This window comes from Mytilus edulis, chromosome 2 (assembly GCF_963676685.1).
Source record: "Mytilus edulis chromosome 2, xbMytEdul2.2, whole genome shotgun sequence".
NCBI lineage: Eukaryota > Metazoa > Mollusca > Bivalvia > Mytilida > Mytilidae > Mytilus > Mytilus edulis.
Window position 1 is genome coordinate 4075630 of NC_092345.1, and position 22152 is coordinate 4097781.

General features: G+C 31.0%; 2 protein-coding genes across 4 annotated transcripts in view; one reads left to right on the forward strand and one right to left on the reverse strand.

Moving 5' to 3' along the window:
* The window catches only part of LOC139510092 (uncharacterized), an 84050-nt gene extending 68167 nt beyond the window's left edge, over positions 1 to 15883 (forward strand). Inside the window, exons 41-55 of the mRNA XM_071296341.1 lie at positions 2125 to 2304; positions 2996 to 3182; positions 3929 to 4134; positions 4520 to 4700; positions 5890 to 6003; positions 6342 to 6464; positions 6936 to 7028; positions 7295 to 7356; positions 8164 to 8269; positions 8845 to 8961; positions 11904 to 12032; positions 13417 to 13581; positions 14448 to 14672; positions 14970 to 15166; positions 15533 to 15883. Coding sequence (XP_071152442.1) covers positions 2125 to 2304; positions 2996 to 3182; positions 3929 to 4134; positions 4520 to 4700; positions 5890 to 6003; positions 6342 to 6464; positions 6936 to 7028; positions 7295 to 7356; positions 8164 to 8269; positions 8845 to 8961; positions 11904 to 12032; positions 13417 to 13581; positions 14448 to 14672; positions 14970 to 15166; positions 15533 to 15580 — 2133 coding nt within the window. The 3' untranslated portion in view covers positions 15581 to 15883. The remainder of the gene's footprint in view (positions 1 to 2124; positions 2305 to 2995; positions 3183 to 3928; positions 4135 to 4519; positions 4701 to 5889; positions 6004 to 6341; positions 6465 to 6935; positions 7029 to 7294; positions 7357 to 8163; positions 8270 to 8844; positions 8962 to 11903; positions 12033 to 13416; positions 13582 to 14447; positions 14673 to 14969; positions 15167 to 15532) is intronic.
* Positions 15884 to 20104: 4221 nt separating this feature from the next.
* LOC139510093 (contactin-like) overlaps positions 20105 to 22152 on the reverse strand; it is a 39035-nt gene continuing 36987 nt past the window's right edge. For all 3 annotated transcript variants that reach the window (XM_071296343.1, XM_071296342.1, XM_071296344.1), the window contains exon 25: positions 20105 to 21769. In XM_071296343.1, coding sequence (XP_071152444.1) covers positions 21648 to 21769 — 122 coding nt within the window. In that variant the 3' untranslated portion in view covers positions 20105 to 21647. The remainder of the gene's footprint in view (positions 21770 to 22152) is intronic.

Genomic DNA, 22152 nt, shown 5'->3' on the forward strand with positions numbered 1-22152 from the left:
AGTTTTCTGTAATTAGTTAATACTTCAGTTTCTTTATGTATATCTCTTTCATATTCATTTGATAAAATTTACTGTTTGCAATAGCAAGAATTGTTCTATATAATAAGAATGTTCTTATCCCGGGCATAAAAACAATGCCGTATTTGGCGAAACCTTTTCAACTTTTTATCTCCAGTGCTGTACAACTTTGTACTTTTTTCTCTTTCGATCTTTTATATCTGGGCGTCACTTGTAAGTCCTGTGTGGACAAGGCGCGTTTTTGGCGTATTGAATTTTAAACCTGATGCTTTTTGTTATCTATTAAGCATGTTTTTCTTTGTCTAATATGTTCTCCTATTTATTTGTATTGTAGTCCTGTAATATGTTGTCATTTCAATGTTATATTTAACTTTGCCATTAAAGTGCGAGGTTTGGCATGCCACAAAACCAGGTTCAACCCACCACTTTTATTCCCTTTAAAAGTGTCCTGTACCAAGTCAGGAAGATGGCCATTGTTATATTATTGTTCGTTTCTGTGTGTGTTGCATTTTAGCGTTGAGTCGTTTGTGTTTTCTCTTATTTTTGAGATATTGAGATCAGACGTGGCACGGTACTTGTCTATCCCTAATTCATGTATTTGGTTTTCATGTTATATTTGTTATTCTCGTGGTGTTTTGTCTGATGCTTGGTCCGTTTCTGTGTGTGTTACGTTTCGGTGTTATGTCGTTGTTCTCCTCTTATATTTAATGCGTTTCCCTCGGTTTTAGTTTGTTACCCCGATTTTGTTTTTTGTCCCTGGATTTATGAGTTTTGAACAGCGGTATACTACTGTTGCCTTTATTTGGCAAGCAAATATTTAATGATTATGTGATTATATTGGCAAAAAAATGGTGATTATGTGATTACTAGGACCCCCCATGAGGGGCCTCATTAGGTGGGACCAGTTGGCAGGAGTAATATTAACGGAATTTAACTTATATACAAAGGGATAACATCTTTTTACATGAGTGGGGCGAGTTGGCATTAGTAAATTTCTATAAGTTGGGGCAAGTTGGCAGGAGTAATATTAAGGGATATAACACATTTCACAAGTGGGGCGATTTGGTTATCCAGGTTGGGGCAGTTTTTTTTTAAAGTGGGGCGAGTTAGTGAAAAAGTGGGGCTATTTGCTAATGGGGCGATTTGTCATGGATTCCCTTCAAATATATTCTAATGTGGTTTTTGGCTTCTTCGTGCATAAACAAGCTCATTGCCATTGTTGAATTAATTGTTTTCTTTAAAATAGTTGACAAAATTGCTCTTACAAAATTTCCATTTGGGAGCCTCGAGCTCGATGGGGGAAATACTCTGCAAATACTGACAGTTAGCAGGTATGGTCATCAAAAAAGTTGATGTGTTACTATGTACATTTACCATTATGTTACTTGATGTTCTTGCTATACACACAGTACAGAGACTAGTCAATCTTTGTGAACTTCTTTTTATGGGAGTCATAGAATATGCGTATACAATCAATAATTAAAAATAGTCTATTTATATTGAAAAGGAAAAGTTCTTATATGTCTAAAGAAGAGGGACGAAAGACACATAAGGGACAGTCAAACTCATAAATTTAAAGCAAACTGACAAGGCCATGGCTAAAAATGCATTTCATGGCGAGGCACAGAAAATATACTGTAAACAGTAGACTATAGATATAGGTGAACTAGGTACAAAAGAACTCTAAATCTTAAATTCTACAAACCACCTCTGTTCTATGGAAGATAATGATATAACTGGACTAGAAATACACACAACCTGTAATTAACTGCCTTTACAGCGCTTTCGCGCTTTGATTTAAGGGTTAAGTCACCTGAAACAAGCTCTGGGACCTAAGCAAAATTTTTTCAAAAGTTATGAGTAAAATTCAAATTGAATTGACCAAGAGCAAAAAAATATGTTCCCATTTTAATATCAAATTAAAATGAAATAATTGATAATGTAATAAAATAGATTTCTGTTCTATGTAATAAAACATTACTAGGAAAGATTTATTGCATTGGAAAAAATGTCACAAAGTAATGTTTCTGAGCTCAAAGGAATAGCTGAAACCTTTCATAATTTAAAAACAGTTCATTACATTTATCAATTACTTTGTACTTTTAGACAAACAATCCTAACAAATTTGGTAACTCCTATGTTGATGTGAGTTATAAAGACGCCAACCCACAATGTTCATTTGATTGTAACGAACCACCACCATCCAAAGAACCTTGTACAGGCATGGATATGACATTATCTAAATTCTACTGCGACAAAGTGTTTGATATGAATGGAAAATTCAAGGTGAGAAAAAAGTCTAGGGTGATAAGGTTGTACTATTTAGTAATAAAGTTAAAAAATGTAAAAGCAAAAGCCTTTGCGACAAAATTTTGTTCTGCATAGAAAATTCTAGTGAGAAATAAATCTGTTACAAGGTTGCAAGTTGTCACAAACTGCAAATTGATATTAAGATAGACAAACCATTTCTTTTGTTGGAAAATTCATGGTGAGATAAACCTCAACTGAAATAAGGTTTAATGCTTTTATCACTAAGTGGCATATTTACCGTTAAGTAAAAAGCCACTGTGGCAGTCTTTGACATGTAAGATCAATACATGCAGAACTGTGAAATAATATTAGATAGCACTGACAAATTATGCCACATGCTGGCCATTTCATAAAATAATTGCATGTGAGTTTATTCTCATGTATTTATTATAGCAGACAGGTTTAAAAATTATTGACAGTTTGTAGGGGGTTTACATTATGGGAATAATGGACTACTGTTATAAAAAAAAAATCAACAAAATAAAAAAAAAAATTAAAAAATTGAGAATAATGGGATGCCAAAATATGACAAATAGAAAACAATGTTCAAAATTTATCAAAAAAAAAAGAATACATGAAATTCTACAAAATTGGTATGCAACTGATATTTATAAATCCAAAATTAATTCTACATTAACCTTTTATATTTGCCCTCTAATCTTTACAGGCATGCCTTGAGAAGATGGATACTGATGGTGTATTAGAGAGTTTCTACGCTACTTGTATCTTTGATGAATGTAAGGTAACAGACAACAGAGAGCTAGTCATGTGTGCAATAGCTGAAAACATTGTCAAGGAATGTCAAGATAATTATGACACTGTCATTTCTGATTGGAGAACACAGGAAATGTGTTGTAAGTTTGTCTAATTATTTTTATATGTATAATTATTTTTGTGAGATTTGATTTAGTTATAGTTACATATGAATGATATCAATCAAAGTGTTATTTGTAGGATCGTTTGTTGATTCAGTTATTTTCGTGGGTATCAATGTTCGTGGATTGCTGAAACTTGCAGTTTCATGGAAATTTGAATTAGTGGTTTTGCAAATCTTTGTAGACAAAGATTATTGAAAATATGTTATTCGTTGAACATTTGAATTTGTGGTTCACCTCCACCCACGAAACCCACGAAAATTGGTATTCAACGAATAATAATGAATCCACAGTATTTTTAAAACATTTTCCAGAATTGCCTAAATAGTCCTCTTACTGTCAAATAATTTTCAAATCTTTAGAAACACTAAGGATTTTTTTACCCATTATTAAATTGTCTAAGGCAGTTTTGGTAACCCCTTCTTGGCATTTATGGTTTTGGAATATTTTTTCAACTTTTAAATTGATTTGACTTTCCAACTGATTTGTTGCAAGCTCCACTGATGATTACAAGTTTTTTTAAGCCTTCTATATTTGGTTAGATTTTGCTTCAATATTGTAAATTATATTTACAAAATTTATTACAATGACTTTGCTGTACACACAAGTAAACATTCACCGCAACCTTTTATCAAAATTTTCTAGCCAGAATTGTGGAAGAGAAATCATTTATACCTAACATATGTATCACTATGATTTATTTTTCTCTCCATTTTTTTTTTTAGCACCAAGTTGTCCAGTAAATATGGAATATTTAACATGTGGCAGTGAAGATAGAATGAGAACATGTGAGAATACAACCACGATAGAGACTGAGTCATATGAGAAATGTACAGCCGACTGTTATTGTAAAGAGAACATGTTCTTGGATGGTAATAAGTGTGTAGAGTATGAACAGTGTGGATGCCTGTATAATGGTTTCTACTATTCTGTAAGTTATTGTAAATGTTTGTCAATGACAGATCTTTTATACTATATATTCTTCTGTCTATTCTTCATTCATCCATTTTTCTATCCGAGCAGATCTTGCAATGTTCTTTATGATGTGAATTTTTAAGATTATATGCCAAAGTAGGATTTTGATCTAGATTTTGGGGCTAATTAACATGGAAATATAAATTTGTTTGCTATGTGCTATGACAAAAGTTCTTAGTAATAATTTTAATTTATATTTTATTCCTCTGTAGTGTTACGTTAATAAGTGATAGAAATATGTATTATGTGCCAGCTGATATACAATTGATAACTAGTAGTTTGATAATATAATTTTGCTAATTTATGACAAATGAGCCTTTTAATTATGATGTTTTATATAGGTTGGAGAGTCATACACTGATCAAGAATGTACAACAATGTCTACATGCCAGTCTGACAGGTCATTCACCTCACGACCTCTGACCTGCAGTGAGAATGGCACATGTGGTTTGGATAAAGATACTGGAGTGTATGGATGTTATTGTAAACAAGGATTCATGGGAGATGGAGAGAAGTGTGAATGTAAATATATAAGTATAATAAAACATTTAGCCAATCAATGTTGAGTTCCAGCTTTTTACCTTTTTTTTATACCACTCTTGCTTATATACATCTTGATGTATAAACTGTTAATTTATTTCTGGTTGAAAAATCTTTATGCAAAATCTGTAACTGTTTAGAAATTGAGTTGATATAAGAACCGTACGAAACAGACTAAAATTCATCTTTTACATGTATATCTTATTTGAATATTCCAAAGCCAATCAAAATCTTATACATGTACATTTAAGTGCACTGCATAAGGTCTTTTTATCCGACACAGCTCAAATGTGAAATGTTCAAAAAGGAAAATAAAAGATCAATAGAGATTCGTTCAACAACAAAATATTACAACAATAATTTGATATAGGCAAATGTCTGAAGTATATTTGAAGGTATGCATAACAAAATGAATTCAAAGTCAGTGCTTAAAATGTATCATCCGTGGCTTAGTTGGTATATTTCTAGGATTATGATTGATAAACGCATGTCATTACAAAACCCATAACAGTGTTGCTGACCAATAAACCTGGACGTTGCTACCCATTACATCAGGGAAATTCTCCTGACTTAGTTACATAGTTGTTCTTCTACAATAAGCAATTCTGTAGATTATTCATGATATCCAACTAACGATTATTATGATCGTGTGCACTCATTTAAGTAAATGCATCACTTGGCTGCCACATTTTCAATGAATGGGACTTCTGACCTAACTATATATGCAAACGACCCACACCTTCTATGATGTAACTCTCACAACATTGCCACATTTGACCCATTCCAATTCTCTGTCTCTGGATTAAAAACATCTTATATTTTAATACCTGTAGGGTTCTACCAAATGTAAATAAAAGTTTTTAAATAATGAAAAAAACGTTGTGTTCATGTTACAAAAATTGCCAAATTATCATAATATCAATAGATATGGATATTTTAACACAGTTGAGTACCCTGTACAACCTTCAGCTTCACCCCAGGGTGTACTTGGATACTTCAGGGTGTTAAAATATCCATATCTACGGATATGAAAGTAGATAACTTATATTATTGGTGTAGTTAGATGAAATTTAAAGATTTCAATTGCCATGGTGCAATTGGCTGAATTGGGATATGTGACAAAAAAATGTCTTATTTTAAAACTAATACTTAAAATTGTTTTGTTTTCTAGTTAATCCATGTGGAACCAATCCATGTAATCCTAATGAGAATTGTGTTGTAAAGGGAGAGTTATACATCTGTGAATGTCAAATGGGATTCCAGGGAGAATGTAACAATTGTCAAGGTAGGTACCAGTTCAGATTTATTTCATGGATCAAGAAACAATCAGACTAAATTTGAAACAAAGATCAATCATATTTTCACCAGCCTAACAATAGTATGACTATGTTTACCACCTGACTTTTAAAAAACTTATTACCTTCATTGATTCTTAACTTTTAGTGATTCAGCAAAGGTTATAAACAAGACTTCCAATTTACATTTCATGTCTCAAATTGTATCTTAATATTACAAAATCATAAACACATTGTGTTTAAAAGATTCTTTAAAATTTGCTATTAATAAGTGAAAGAAAATTTGCATTTTACAAAAGTTTTAAAAACGTTTTGTATGTTTTTGCAGATATTGATGAGTGTGCAACAAAAACGGATGAATGTCCCCCACATTCCAGGTGTAAGAATACTGTTGGTAGTTATACATGTCAATGTATTGAGGGATACCAGAAAGATAACGAAAGATGTAAAGGTATGAATATATCAAATATGTATATCTAAAATAGATTATTTGAGATATTCTTTGAATATTGTAAACAATACTCAGTAATTTTTTCAGTCAGTACTAATATATGTTATTATATGGAATAGATAATCATTGATATGTTATCTGTATGCATGAATAGAAAGCATATAAATCAAACAATTTTATTTAAAAATTTTGAAATTTGTCAATTATTTTAAAAGAAAAACTTATAAACCTTTATACTAAACATGGTTGTAGAAATCATAGTAATGAATGAATATCTTCTATAAAAAAAAACATATCTTATAAAATCTTTTTCTAAGAGAACATTTGTAATTATGCTGCAAGATATTGCATGAAAATAAGATTAGAAATCTGGAATAATATAAAGTAAACATTGCCTATGTTTATTTCACAGCGTCAGATACAAATGTTAACCAGAATTATTTTGAAATCATAAATAAAATTTGTTTTCAGACATAAATGAATGTAAAATTGGAACTGCTACCTGCGGAGATGGAACCAAATGTATGAACAAACCTGGTAGCTTTGCATGTGAACCTTGCTCAGGTACGTCTTACATAAAGGGTGAAATCGCATGGTGGTAGGTATCTGCTAATTATCACTGCTGCGAATGGTTCTACAGCAACATATATAGTTACAACATTGAACCTTTGAGAAAAAATACAAATATGTTCTGAAGCATCTGAAAGACAATAAAGATGTAACTTGCATCTTACAACTGCTAGTTTAGTGTTTAGAAGCAAAAATAAAATAAAGAAAACACTCGTCAATCAATCATACAGCCCTTAACACTGTTCGTGATTTTTTTTCAGCTGGTTCACCAGATGGCAAATGTTGTGTATGTTATGGAGCTAAATGTAATATTCCTGGAGAAGTAAGTTATATATTATGTGTAATTTAACTAGTTGATGCATACACAGGTTGAATTTAAGTATTTTTGTGTACTGGTCAGCCGGACCAGTGGACTGAAAAATCTACTGGTCGCTCCAAATTTACTGGTCCTGCAAAAAGAATTCATTTGACAATCACTAATATAAATGATAGATGTGTACTTTTATTTTCATGCTTTCTTTTACACATGTTAGACAATTGTAATAATCAGAACCCCCTCCCCCCAGGGTAAAAATGTCTGCAATCAGTGATTTTTATGGACAAATTTCTACTGTTCCGCCGGACCACTATCTGAAAAAATCCACTGGTCCAAAGCAAATTCTACTGGGCTCTGACCACCGGATTAGTGCTTATTTCGACCCCTGCTGCATATTTTATGTCTGAGTGTTAATTAAGAATTGAAATTGACTTTCTTTGAAGCACTTTTAGAATCTTAAATTTTGAATTTTATTTCAAATTGTTTATTGATGTTTATAATGGTGGTTTTGATTTGACCAAGCATTGTGAGGGGTAAAATTCATAGCTATTATGCAATCAAATAGTAGGCACAATTAAGCTGTTGTATTAGAAAATATATAACTTTAAAGCATTTAATACTTGCAGACATTAATATTAGATTTTAGAGTAGCAAATGTATGTTATAAACAGTAAAATACATTGTCTTGACCTATTTGTCATAAAATGCTCTCAGATTTACAAAATACAAATGTATATCTTTATTTTGTCATTGCCAGAACAAAAGCTTTGACATTTGAGTACAACCTAATTTACCAATGTATTTTGTGTGCAGGTATGTGGCACAGATGGTGTGACTTACAGCTCAGAGGGAGATTTGATTGTAGCCAGATGTGAAAAGGGGAAAAAGATTGGTCTAAACTACAGAGGGCCATGTCTAGGTATGTTAAGTTCTGATGCAAGATTATTGTTAAGAATACTGAACAAAAAAAGAGTTAATTTTCAAATTTGGAATATGATACAGGATTTATTAATCATCAGGTTACTTTAAAATGATTGCTTGATGGCAATTTCTTTTCATTCAAGTTAGCTTTCATCAATTTGCATGAAATATATGGGCAATTTCACAGTGTGTTAAAATAAGCCCCCACCTTTCAATTATTCTGTTCTTTGTTCTAGTTTTGTGGCATTAATATAATAAATCATCAAAAAAGCGACAATTTATCTTATGTCTCATGATAGTTAAAATATGTTATACAAAACTTTCCAAATTTTTAAACACTGTATTGTTTCATTCACTTATGAATCAAATCAACACCAAAAAATGACCATTTATTCATGGGCAGACTTATAATTTGATAAAACTACTTATATTTTTATGTGCATTCACAAGTTTTAAGTTCATTAATTATTTAGCCTTCTTTCTAAGTGCAGGAATCTCTTACTCCTTAAGACATTGTCCACATCTAGCTTATGACAATTTGCAATCTGTAATTCTTCTGTTATAATTATGTAGACTCCTGTCCTGGGGAGAACAGCTGTCCAGGTATGCAGACATGTAATATCAGTGAGGAAACAGGAAAACCTGAATGTACTTGTCCACCATGTTCACCAGAAGAGGTGGTGTCAGAAGGTAGGAATACTTTAATGAAAATAATACATAATTACCTCCCGTGACTAAGCTGAATCATGTGAAAGAATCACTTAGCAACTCTCATTAAAAACTATTTAAAAATGTATCTGTTTGAAATCAATTGGAAAGTTAAGACCAACACTGATCATTTTAGAAGAGGGGCATTTAAATTTACAATGTACTGATAGTTTGGCTCCACTTGGGACACCTGCAATAATCATAGCCAACCAGTAATTGGTTGTCTTAAGTGCTCTATCTGGTTAATTCCATTCTAAAATTAGTTACAGAAAATTTCCCAAGTTCATGAATTGGCATAAATAAGATGGTACAAAAAAATTGTAAATGAACATAAATCATGATTAAATGTTAAAAAAAAGTGTCAAATGCATGCATTAAGATTTCGAGGACAAGGATAGACAAATCCATGACCAATGAACAGCAGACAATTTTTTTTCTAAAGAACAACATAGAAAGCCATTTAAAACAAGGATCAGTAGAAACTCTACAAGAACAACTTTTTTAAACAGGCATATATGGGCTATTTAAAAAAAAATGATGCCAAAGTGTGACAAACATGGTAAAAGATTAAGTCATTGCTAATCTTTTTTCTATCATTTTTCTTTAATCCAGAGACATTCAAGTTTACAAAACTACCAAGGGTTAATGCAAAATAATAAAAACAAAAATTTTAACAACATTTTACTCATAAGAATTCATCCACTTTTCAAAGGAAACAACAAAATAATAATATCAACTGACAAACATAAATAAGAATATAAATATCAATGTAATTTTTTTGTTTGTTGCAATAAAGGTACTAAATGATTTTCCTGCAATTTTTTTTAACTTATAAACAGTTTTTTTTTTTAAATATGTAAATTTCACCAATTTTTAGTGTATTCTTTAATATCTTATTTCAAAAGTTTTTATATCTCTTTGCAAAAGCTTTAATTTTATATAAAAAGTATAAGGAAGCAAACATATATGATCTAATTACATCCTCTGAAAATTTCACACCAATTGCTTCAGTCAATTCTAAGTTTTCTTCATTTAAAAAATACAAACATGTGTTTTTTATCCTTTTGTTACACTCCTGACATATTTTTTCAGTAACTGTAAGACTGTTTTTTAATGGAATTTTTAGAAAATCAGTAATGATATCTATTTTAAATTTACAATCTCACAAATAAATATTTATTAGATATTTGATTACATATTTTTTTAATTTCTGAGCAAAGAGCAAACTTTTAACATGTTTAATGAGAATTACACTTTAATTTTTAAGAATCTTTGGTGAATAGTGTGCAGAAAAATCACTTTTACAAGACAGATTGGCTTTCTCATTACATTGTAAAGATGTTACAATTATTTTAATAAAGAATCATGTTGAATTTTGTTATAGATAAGCTACATCAGAAACTTGTCAGGAGTGTAACAAATACAAATGTTACACTCCTGACCATAATTTATTGCTACCATATTTTAACCTGAAACTGACCTGAAATCATGTAGAGTCTTTATATTTCACATATTATTTTAGTGCAAATTAAGAACAGGTTAAAAAAAACTATATACTTCTTACATATTTACAAATTTTGCTAATTGTCTATTTAAAAAAAAAGATGGCTTTCCTTTAAACCTTGTTCAGTCTCTTGTTTGATACTATATATATATGCTGTTTTTATGTCAGATAATGTATTATGATAAGTTTGTTCGTACTACCAAAGATGGTAGCAGTATGTGCTCTGTATATTAAAAATTGTCCAAAAATGTACCCAAAAATGTCAGAAGTGTAACGCTTTAAAATGTTTAAGTGTAACATTCATGTTATTTTTTATAGAAACAATGTTGTTATTATTGGTTTTCTTTTCTGGAATTTGAGTGTGAACACCATCTGTTGCATATTTTCAGTAACAAAACATGCCATTATTATGGCCTTTATTGCTTGTTTATGCTCAATACTTGTATGTCAGGACTGTAACACATTTAAACAAGCTAGTTCAATTGCAATTTTAGTTTAAAAATTTCAAAAGTAATGATGTAGACTTGTATTCTGTGTTAAGCTGAGGTGTAGTAATGTCATTTTATAATAATTGTCAGCTTGTTTTTCTTCCAATAACTTACCTTTGCTAATAAGATTGAAATAAGGCATTTTTTTTGTGTTACACTCCTGACATTGAAGTATTGAGCATACAAAAGCAATGAAGGCCATAATAATGGCATGTTTGTTACTGATAAACTGTAACAGGTAATGTTCACTGAAATTCAAGAAAAAACAACAACTATAACAACATTGTTTCTAAAAAAAAATACATCTTAACCCAGTTGTTACACTCCTGACAGACCTGGGAAGTCCTCTTATTGTAACCATAATATTCCAGTAGTAGAACTTCAGGGTCAACTGGATGCACCTGTGCCAAGCTATGATACTAAACAAAACAAAAATAAACCGTACAAGATGTACAGAAACATGTTATTTCAACTACAAAGACATTTTCTGGCAGCATATTGACTTTTACAAACATTTTTTTCTACACAAACTTATTTGACTTACCTTATGAGGCTCATAAAAATGTAAATATATGGAAGAATTGAACAAGAAATCATAGTCAAGATATAATAGTTGGATGAAAGATATTGTTTGGTATTGTATCTGCCCTTATTTATTCTATATCATCAATGAATGCACATGCTTTCTTCTAAATGTCACACTAAAAGCGTTACACTCCTGACATTTTGAGGTACAATTTTGGACAATATTTTTTAAGCAGTGCACATACTGCTATTATCTTTGGTAGTTAGGACCAACTAATCATAATACATTATCTGACCTAAAAACATTACAGATATAGTATCATACAAGAGACTGACAAAGGTTTAAAGGAAAGGCATCATTTTTTTTTAAATAGCCCATATGCTAATTAAAGTTTTCTTATTTTCAGTTAAAGTTTGCAGTAGCACATTGGATATATATACCAACATATGTTCTTTTAAGAAAATCCAGTGTGCATTGGACCGAGAGGATACCATTATAGAGAACACCATAGCACCATGTGAAGAGAAGGGAGGACGTGAGTGTTGTTTATCTTTACCATGGCATTGTCAGATTATTTTTGATTTATGAGTTTGAATGTCTCTGTGGTATCTGTTGCCTCTCTTTGTCAATTATTATGCTAGTAATTATGCCCTCCAGCAGTTATCTATGTTTCTTGAGTAAAAGTTAGGCTATTTTATATATATCACAGCTATACAGTTTATATCTTGTATCACTCTTAAAATTTTTGGTGAAAAACATAGTTTGACATGACACATAAGGCAGCACTTATTCTCTCAAAATCTTCATTTTGCAGTATATATCCTTTAAAAAATAAATTTGATTATTTGATTGGACACAGCTGTCTACAAAGACAAAACGTCTTAGGCCAGGGTTTTTTAATTTGTTGGTTTACGGATTTTCCACATGAAAAAGTTTGGTTGATCGGTCGGAAAATCAATAAAAAGAAATCTCTCAAGACAGAAAAATATGCAAAAAAAATATATTTCACCTTTCGTACAATATGTTTGGTTTGCTATTTGATCATCATTTCTTATATATAAGTTCGATGAAATATTATTGCTCAGCAGCCATAATCATCGCATGACATCGTCTAATAATTTTCTGTGAAAAAAGGGGGTTTGTGTCAACGGACAAAGACGAAATTATATCATCATTTCACAAATGTAGCCCTTAATAAATTTCAGGAAACTTGGTGGTTAATGATCTTTAAACACAATAACTGATAAAGAAAAAAACGAAAAAAACGTCGTACTAAAATAAGTTTCAACACACATGTCAAAAACGTAATAGACTCGTCCACTGGAAAAACGAGGATTTCAGGTTCATCAGTAGTCATGAATTCCCGTTTTTTATATCCAAATAGACAAATTTTTTTTATTATCAATAACACAAGGTTGAAGAAAATTCCAAAGGATTTGTTTTAATTAAGTTCTTCAACTTAACGTGTTCCACGGTTGGACAAGTTCATTCTCCATTTTTTCTATCTTAGGAAATGATGACAAATAAGGGAAACAAACTTATTGTGTAAGTGGTTTTAATCACAGGTTTTGTTCTGCAAAATTATTTGGGCAAATAACATTTCAAGGTCAGTTATGATTGATTTATCTATTTTTAGATACATAATTGAAAGTTTTAGTTTTCACACCAGAAAGAGTTATCCTTTCCGTTAGTGTTCAATGCTTTTCATTTCATAAGAAAAGGATATTTTATCCATTTTTTAGAGATAATGTTTTTGTTAGGGTTGGTGGGAATAAAAAAGCATGAAAAGTCAATTTTATTTTTATTCTGCAAATCGGCAAAATAGGGTCGCCGGATCCGTAAACCAACAAATTAAAAAATCATGGCCTAAGTACAGTTTTTAACACAAAATTTATGATTAATTGCTATTGTTTGTGCAGTTGAGGTAGTAACAGAGTGGTCAGAATGGTCACCATGCAGTGTAACCTGTGGTAATGGTACAATGACCAGAGATAGGCAAGCTATGGCAGAGTTTGATGATTTCCTGACGGAGAAGTATCCACTAGACCAAGCATCAGCTTGTTACAAACCACCTTGTGTAGGAAGTAAGTATAACTACCCTTTACTTTGACCTATAATGGTTTACTTTTACAAATTGTGACTTGGATGGAGAGTTTTCTCATTGGCACTCATACCACATCTTATATCTAAATATAAGAAGTAATTGCCAATCATTTGATTTCTGAGTTAATATTTTTTCCTGCATTGCCAAAAGCGGATGAGGTTTAGTAACACTACTCTACTCTGTCTTTCTGTTCATCTGTCCAAAAGAAAAATTTCGTCAAAGTTTTTCTTGGTTTCTATAAAAGGAATTGATTTACGGTAATATTTGGTTAGCAGCTTGATATTATTAAGCAATTTTAAAATCTGCCATGAGCTATTTCCCATTTGATGATCGTTTGAAATCTTACAATCCTTGTTGAATAAGGAAAGTTTTCATCAAATTTTAGATCCTTCTGAAGTGAATGATATTTAAATGTATTCAGTTATAACCCTTGTATAACCTCTGTTAATTGCATGCAGGGATACGGGTGCTCTTGTTACAGTTCCTGTGTTTTTGTCACATCTATCTGGTTTTAATCTTATGTGTTATTTTAAGGTTCATGTGAGGGTATTACTTGCAATACAAGTCATGTTTGACCCTACTATGTGTTCTATTTAAGGTTCCTGCAAGGGTATTAACTGTAGTACAAGTCAGGTTTGACATGTTGTATATTATTTTAAGGTTCCTGCAAGGGTACCAACTGTAGTACAAGTCAGGTTTGACATGTTATATATTATTTAAGGTTCCTGCAAGGGTATTAACTGTAATACAAGTCAAATTTGACATGTTATATATTATTTAAGGTTCCTGCAAGGGTACCAACTGTAGTACAAGTCAGGTTTGACCCTATTGTGTGTTATATTTAAGGTTCCTGCGAGGGTATTAACTGTAATACAAGTCAAGTATGTGTTGAGAGTGAGACAGGGGAAGGATTCTGTATGTGCCCTGACTGTACTGATCATGGAGAGGACCCTGTCTGTGGAAAGATTGGATCTCAGTACTCCAAAACATATAAAAATCCTTGTGAGCTTTCTAAACAAGCATGTGATGAAGGGGAGCCGTATGAGGAATTGTATGCTGGTACCTGTGGAAGTAAGTCTGAAATAGAATAAATGTGCAGTACTGCAATAGTAGACACTTAACTACCTTTTTAGTAGTTACTGGCCCTGAAATTTTGCATTTTACTTTTTTTTCAATTTTGGCTGTTTTAAAAATCTATAGGAGCAAGATTAAAAACACAAAAATTTCAAAAATGAGGATTTAGGATCTGTCTTCCACAACACAAAGAGTAACTATAATATTTGCACACAAAGTAACTGGATTTTTTTCCCTGGTTAGTGATATACACCCAAGTATGTAATTGTTTACCAATCTTTACTGTTTTTGCAGCACAACCACTCAATTGTACCAAGATGCCAAGATTAGAAACAATAAGAAATGATGAAGGTTGCCTATCTGAGAGAAAGGTTAATCTGGGGAAATGTGATGGTGGATGTGGCCCATATGCTAATTTATGTTGTAAACCAATCACAAAACAGGTAGATGTAGAGTTGGTGTGTAAAGACCAGACAACAGGGATGAAAAAGGTAAGTCTGGGTTAATATAAAAGCAATAATTTAGAATAATGCTTTGTTGGTAATGTCTAGAATAAGTTTTAAGTTTTGTTGTTGGTTTGTTGAATTTCTGAATTATTATATCAGTTGACTTGGCATTTATGACATTCACTGTTGGTTACTATTGTTTATCACAAATTAAAATTTGACAAAATAACAAAGATCAGTTTGTCCTATTAAAATCGAAATGATTCATGGTAGCCGTAGATTTCTTTTCATTTATAACCATGGAAAAATGTGAACAGTACATCAATAAAACCGTAACCAAACCCAAAGCAGTCTATATGTTCCTGACAAAATAACAAAGATCAGTTAACAATAACTTTTTATCTATTGTAGGTTGACATTATCGAGGATTGTGAATGTGAATCAATACCAGTACCGTAGGGCATGGGTTGAGATTCATCAACAACACTGATGTCTAGAGTCAAATCTACTTAATTTTTAATATAAAACAATGCTATTTAGAATATTGTAAAATGCTTCCATTAGTCAGCAAATCATTATAGAACATTCATTTTATTAAATGGTTTTGGACAACATTAGTTCATAATTATATTTGCTGGGATATCTTTGCTGACGCTTCAGACAAACTTTAACTTGCTGTTAAATATTCTGTTACCCTTTTTCCAAGCTGTGATCTTTAAATGAGATTTATTTGTTGTTGATGAAATAAAAAATATCATGCTGTTTTTGTAAAATGATTTTATAAAAAATCAAGCAGTTTAGCCATGGCATTGTCAGATTATTTTTGATCTACGAGTTTGACTGTCCCTCTGGTATCTTTCGCCCCCCTTTTCACCACCATTGCCATACATGTGTTTATTAAATCTTGAAAACAAATTTCCTTAAATCTGGTTTTGTGATAGACAAGTAACAAAGTTATTGACCAATCATAATTTAGAAAGGCAATGTGTGTAAGGAGAATATATAAAGAGTTAATAAGTTACATACTGTAGATTCATTAATAGTTGTTGGATTTCAATTTTCGTGAGTTTTGTTGGTATATTAAGTGAGCCACAATTTAAAATGTTCAACAAATCCCAAATTTTGCATAGACTTTGTTTGTAGAGATTGGTTCAACGAGGAAATCAAATATCAACCAAAGTTTTCCTCAATCCAGGAAAAAAATATCCACCAAAAATAAATGAATCCAAAGTATAAAGATATTCCCTTAGATAAAAGTTTTTATAAAAGTCACATTTTGTATGTATTAGTAACATGGATCACTTACCTTAGCTGGATTTGGCAAAACTTTTAGGAATTTTGGTCCTCAATGCTCTTCAACTTCGTACTTTATTTGGCCTTTTTAACTTTTTTGGATTCGAGCGTCACTGATGAGTCTTTTGTACACAAAACGTGCGTCTGGCGTATATACAAAATTTAGTCCTAGTATCTATGATGAGTTTATTTACAAGGATCATTATATTGTATTAAATTCCAAATATAAATAAACTCATCATAGATACCAGGATTAAATTTTGTATTTACGCCAGATGCATGTTTCGTCCACAAAAGACTCATCAGTGACGCTCAAATTCAAAAAAGTTAAAAAGGCCAAAATAAAGTACAGTGTTTTATAACAAATGAATATTGGTTATATACATCAAGTTCATTACTCAATAGGCCAATTTTCATTCGTAATTTAGAAATTGGAATTTTTATTGAGATGGCTTCACAATTTAAAGGGGCACTAGCTGTTAAATTCATGTGACCGATTCTAATCAAATTCTCATATTTGATTTATAACAATGTAAAACATTCATCCAAACTATTAAAAGTCTAAATTAAACAATAAACAAAGCACACACATGAAAATACGTAGCTTCGTTTCGTGTGTATTTGAGTAGACGCCATCTAATTAATTATCGAGGTGACCTCTATAGTAATCTCAAGACAATATAAGCGATGTAAACATAAATATAGATATCAATAGATTAAGCAAACACGTGCTGTTGAATTATTCTAGGCCTATTTAATTTCATATTACAGATAAAAAATAAATGTTTATCATGGTTTTTACCTGTATTAGAATGTTTATTTGTGGATCAAATCAGTCAATCAAATGATTTACCTTTGTTTCACTTCAATGTTGACATTCTCTTCCTTTAAATAACTTTACACATACAATTCACGTGTTATCCATCTCAAGCTAAGGGGTTAAAGTAAAGTTCACATGAATACAGATTTAATGAGGTCGAATTATTCACTTGCAAGTGAATAATTCATAATCAATGTTTTTTTTGCTTATTTTGACAAAATTGAACCTTATTGGCTACTAAAAAGGAATTATTATTTCACTATTTGTATTTCATTACTGATTGAGTCAAAAAAAATATATTAGGTTGTTCATATATCTCGTAGCTAGTGCCCCTTTAATAAAAAGACCAAAAGTAAATAATCATTGAAAAAGGTTTCCTCATCATATTGCAAACATAAAGAGTAAAAAAACAAACAAACTATCTAAAAGTACTAACACCACATACTGAAAGATACTTTAAAGCAAATTACAATTAGTAAATGAAAAATGGATGTTAGACTAAAATCAATTAGTACTCCAGTATCTATTAGTGTAAAGTTGCAAAAAACAGCTGAGGAAAAACATGACCTTTTACAATGTTTATCCGTATCAAAGGGATTGAAGACTGTAACTGTTCATAACTGAGTAGGAATTAATATTTAGTTATGTTCTAGTTAATTTATACCAAATCAATGTTAGTGCTGGTATGAACAATATTCTAAGATGTTAAATTGAAAACCTTTGAGAATAAACTTATTCAAAGATCTATAAGATGATATCGAACATATCTAATATTGAGATGTCGATTTATGAATATAATGAAACCATGTCCTATTTGAACAAGTTACATCCAAACTTCGGCTGTTGTCTGATCTATGGTCGGGTTGTTGTCTCTTTGACACATTCCCCATATCCATTCTCAATTTTATTCCACTGTTTGCAGTAATTTGTAATAAATTCCCTTTCTTAACAGATTATCACATTGCGCTACATGTGGAGCAGGATTTGCCTACCCTTCACCAACACTTGAGTTCCACATGTGGAGCAGGATCTGCCTACGTATATCTTTCACTAACATTTTGCAGTGTCATGGTCAGTTAATTCTGTTGTTAGTCTTTTGTTCTTTTTCTATTTTTGCAATGTGGTTATCAGTTGATTATGTTATTTGTCTTTTGGTCTTTTGTTCTCTTTTGTAATGTGGTTGTCAGTTTATTTTCAACTTAAGATTTTAAATATACATTAATATCTTTCTCCTCTCTGTTACCAGTGATGCATAGATTACATTCCTCAAAATTCATAACGCCATTAAAAGACAATGTCTTATCGAATTGGGAACTATAAACACTGTAACCTGGAATCGAAGAACATCATCGTCCAAGAATTACAACTGGCAAAAAAGAACAAAAACTTGTCCCAAGTCGTTAATTTATTGTCAAGAAATGTCTTTTCGAAATTGAAATATCTAAATTGAGGAAAGAACCATATTGATCTTTATATTAAATTTAATTAAAGTAAATATCTTTTTAATAATTTCGGCAGTATATAGAGTAATAGAGCATACTTGATTACTAAACGCACAGAGTAGTACCAACTCGTTAGGACATGCATTAAAACCGGGATGATACAAATATAGGGTTTTTCTACTTTTGAAAATTGTATTTTGGTTTTACACTTTGTTAGTATGTTAACCCGATGAAAGTTATCGATACTAGTCAAATATATCAGTCCTGTGAAGTTTATAAAAAGTAGTCAGATACCAGGACGTTTAAGGTTATAAAACCCATATTTGCATAATCAAAGGTACCAGGCTGGTGAAGATTATGAATACCAATATTTGAATAAACAAAGGTACCAGGCTGGTGAGGATTATGAAACCAATATTCACATAATCAAAGGTACCAGGCTAGTGACGACTATGAAACCAATATTCACATAATCAAAAGTACCAGGCTGGTGAAGATTATGAATACCAATATTTGAATAAACAAAGGTACCAGGCTGGTGAAGATTATGAATACCAATATTTGAATAAACAAAGGTACCAGGCTGGTGAAGATTATGAAACCAATATTCACATGATCAAATGTACCAAGCTGGTGAAGATTACAAAAACTAACCAATGTACCAAGCTGGTGAAGATTACAAAAACTAACCAATGGAACCAGTCTGGTGAAGATTAGAAAATCCAATCAAGGAATTCAGTTGATAAGAAAAACACATAGATATCAGCACCAATTAAAATTTGTGTTTAGTGTATTTTAATGACAGCAAACATCGAAAACTAATTAAAACACTTCCAAAGAAATCTTTAGTAGGGAAATTTTGAAACGTGCTAATGAGTAACTCTGAAGCTGATTTCTGTGCTTAGTCCGGAGCTATGGCGTTTCCTAGTCTTGTATGGGTTTTTTTAAATTTTAGTTCATTTATATTATTAGGAGTTTAGTATGACGTTCATTTTCACTGAACTAGTACATATACTTGTTTAGAGACAAGCTAAGGTCCGGTTCTGGGTTCCAGATTTTCTCGCTGTGTTGAAGACCCATTGGTGGCCTTCGGTTGATTTAAAACTTTGGTCGAGTTGTTAAATTGTCTCTTTGACACATTCCCTATTTTCATTCTCAATTTTATAATGAAGTTGGTTCGATTCAAAGTATGATGTCGTCTTGGTACTTCCTAATTTCAAACACAAAGAAATAAAACGTTTTAAATACAAGAAAATAATTTTACTGGTCATTATATTAATATATTCTTTTCAGTTAATTTGAACTAATCAAATATATCAGGCTTATGATTTTATGCATCAGATGAAAGTTTATTCCACAATAAGTTTATTCGTCTAAAAATGATGGAAGGTCATATCAAACATGAAGTGTAATAGCAATAACAGAAAAAAAGTTATAGAAATTTATTTGTAAAAAATATATAAACATTGTATAAAGATCATTACATGGATTTCATTCTATGAAAATTGAAATGTACAATTATTTTATGAAAATTAGAATGTACAATTATTTTTATGAAGATGATAAAAAAGTTATGCGTGATTTAACATGATTTAATTATATACTACCAATAAAACATGTAAATGAATTCAAATATCATTCAGTATCCAGTAATTTGTAACTTAGTACGCCAGACGCGCATTTTGTCTACATAAGACTCTTCAATGGCACTACAAATGCCCATCAATATAGAGAGTAGTATGTAGACATACAGATTAACTAAATTGCCGATCTAAATAGAAACTAATACGCCAATTTTTTTTGTAGAATAATAATGTTGTTTTTTCCTATCTTATATGAATTTCTCTTGGTTTGTTTCCTTATCTATATTGCATCTTATTATTTTGGGACAAATACAATTTAACTGTGATACTTACTGAATGGGTATCAAATATAAAAATATTGTTTTTCAAACGATAAACTGTAAGGTTGGTATTTCATGTTAACGTTATCCTAGAGCATGTTTGTCTCTTTTTTTTTAACTGTTTCTTAGCAATACAAATATTGTAAATTATAACAAAACAATATACTCATTTTGACATCTAAAATTATGCAAAAGTACTCTTTTCAGTTATATATAAATTAGATCAATAACGAATGAACATAACATGTCAAGCTGGGACCATGAAAAAACATTACATAGTAACAAATAAGCAATATGTACATATACATAACTATAATTATCACAACAAAAATCGCTGTATTTTACTTATACTGATGTACAATTCTGTTTAATGGAATGGTTTTCTAAAAATAATGCAATGGATTTCCTCATTTGTGAAAGACTGCATATTATGACTACGGTTCAACTACACCCTATTCTACTTACTATTTTCAAAGCTAATACGTAGCATTTTAGTCAATATCTATATGTTTTTCAATAAATTCTTAATGGGGATATTGATAATGTTTAATGTCACAGTCTGGTTTACCCTACATTTCAACATGTTAAAAAAGAGTAAACATAAAACAATAGAAACTGTTTGAATATCTGAACCATTGTTTACCTGAGAAGATGAAGCATGTTATGCTATATTCATATTATGAATACATATACATTGGGAAAATTTGCTGCCAAATAAACAACTATGTGTGCAATTCGCCTTTTTAGACTATGGGTAATCCCATTGTTCGTACACCAAAATGGAAATAACGTTACGTCGTTGGATGGATTTTCATTGTTTTGAAGGTTTTAAACCAATCACAACGTTTTGGTATACACTTTTGAAAATATTACCTAGAATGCATTAGATTCTGAAACGACGAATTCTTCATAACAAAACTTTTTCATTGTCTGTAATATGAACGTTATCTAGCTACAGTCAATCAGTATCATGCATATGTTGTAAACAGACAAAGGGCATGGGTTAGCACTAGTTCATGTTTTCCAGTTAATGTTTTCATTGGAAAAATATAATATCAACTTCAAATACTAAATCAACAAATATGAAATAACAAGTCCCATTAAGAACGAAGTTAGTGAAAATGATAGTCCCTGACACCCTGCAACAATATCTGTCAAGGCTGGATCAGTAACAGGTACTCCCTGTCCTCCTAAAAATTAACAAATGACAAATTTCAATGAGCAGAAATATATATTGTAACATGTTTCATTCAATAACTGACAAAATGAAGAAAAAAATAAGTTCATGCAAAACAGACAGCACAGTCGTCATAAGGTATACGGCGAATAACATTTTTTTTACACATTCAACCGACGAATGAACAACGCGATTCCCACAGTGGATAATCCCAGATTTCATAGGTATTAAAATAAAGGATGACAATTGGAGAAAACTTATATTGATCATAGATTGTGTTAGTAATATCAACAATTAAAGGTATATCCATTGTATGACTTCAAAACGAAAATGACCCGCACTTTGTTAACTGAGTAACCTTTATCAGGTTCTTTTGCGATAAAAAATGAAAACGAA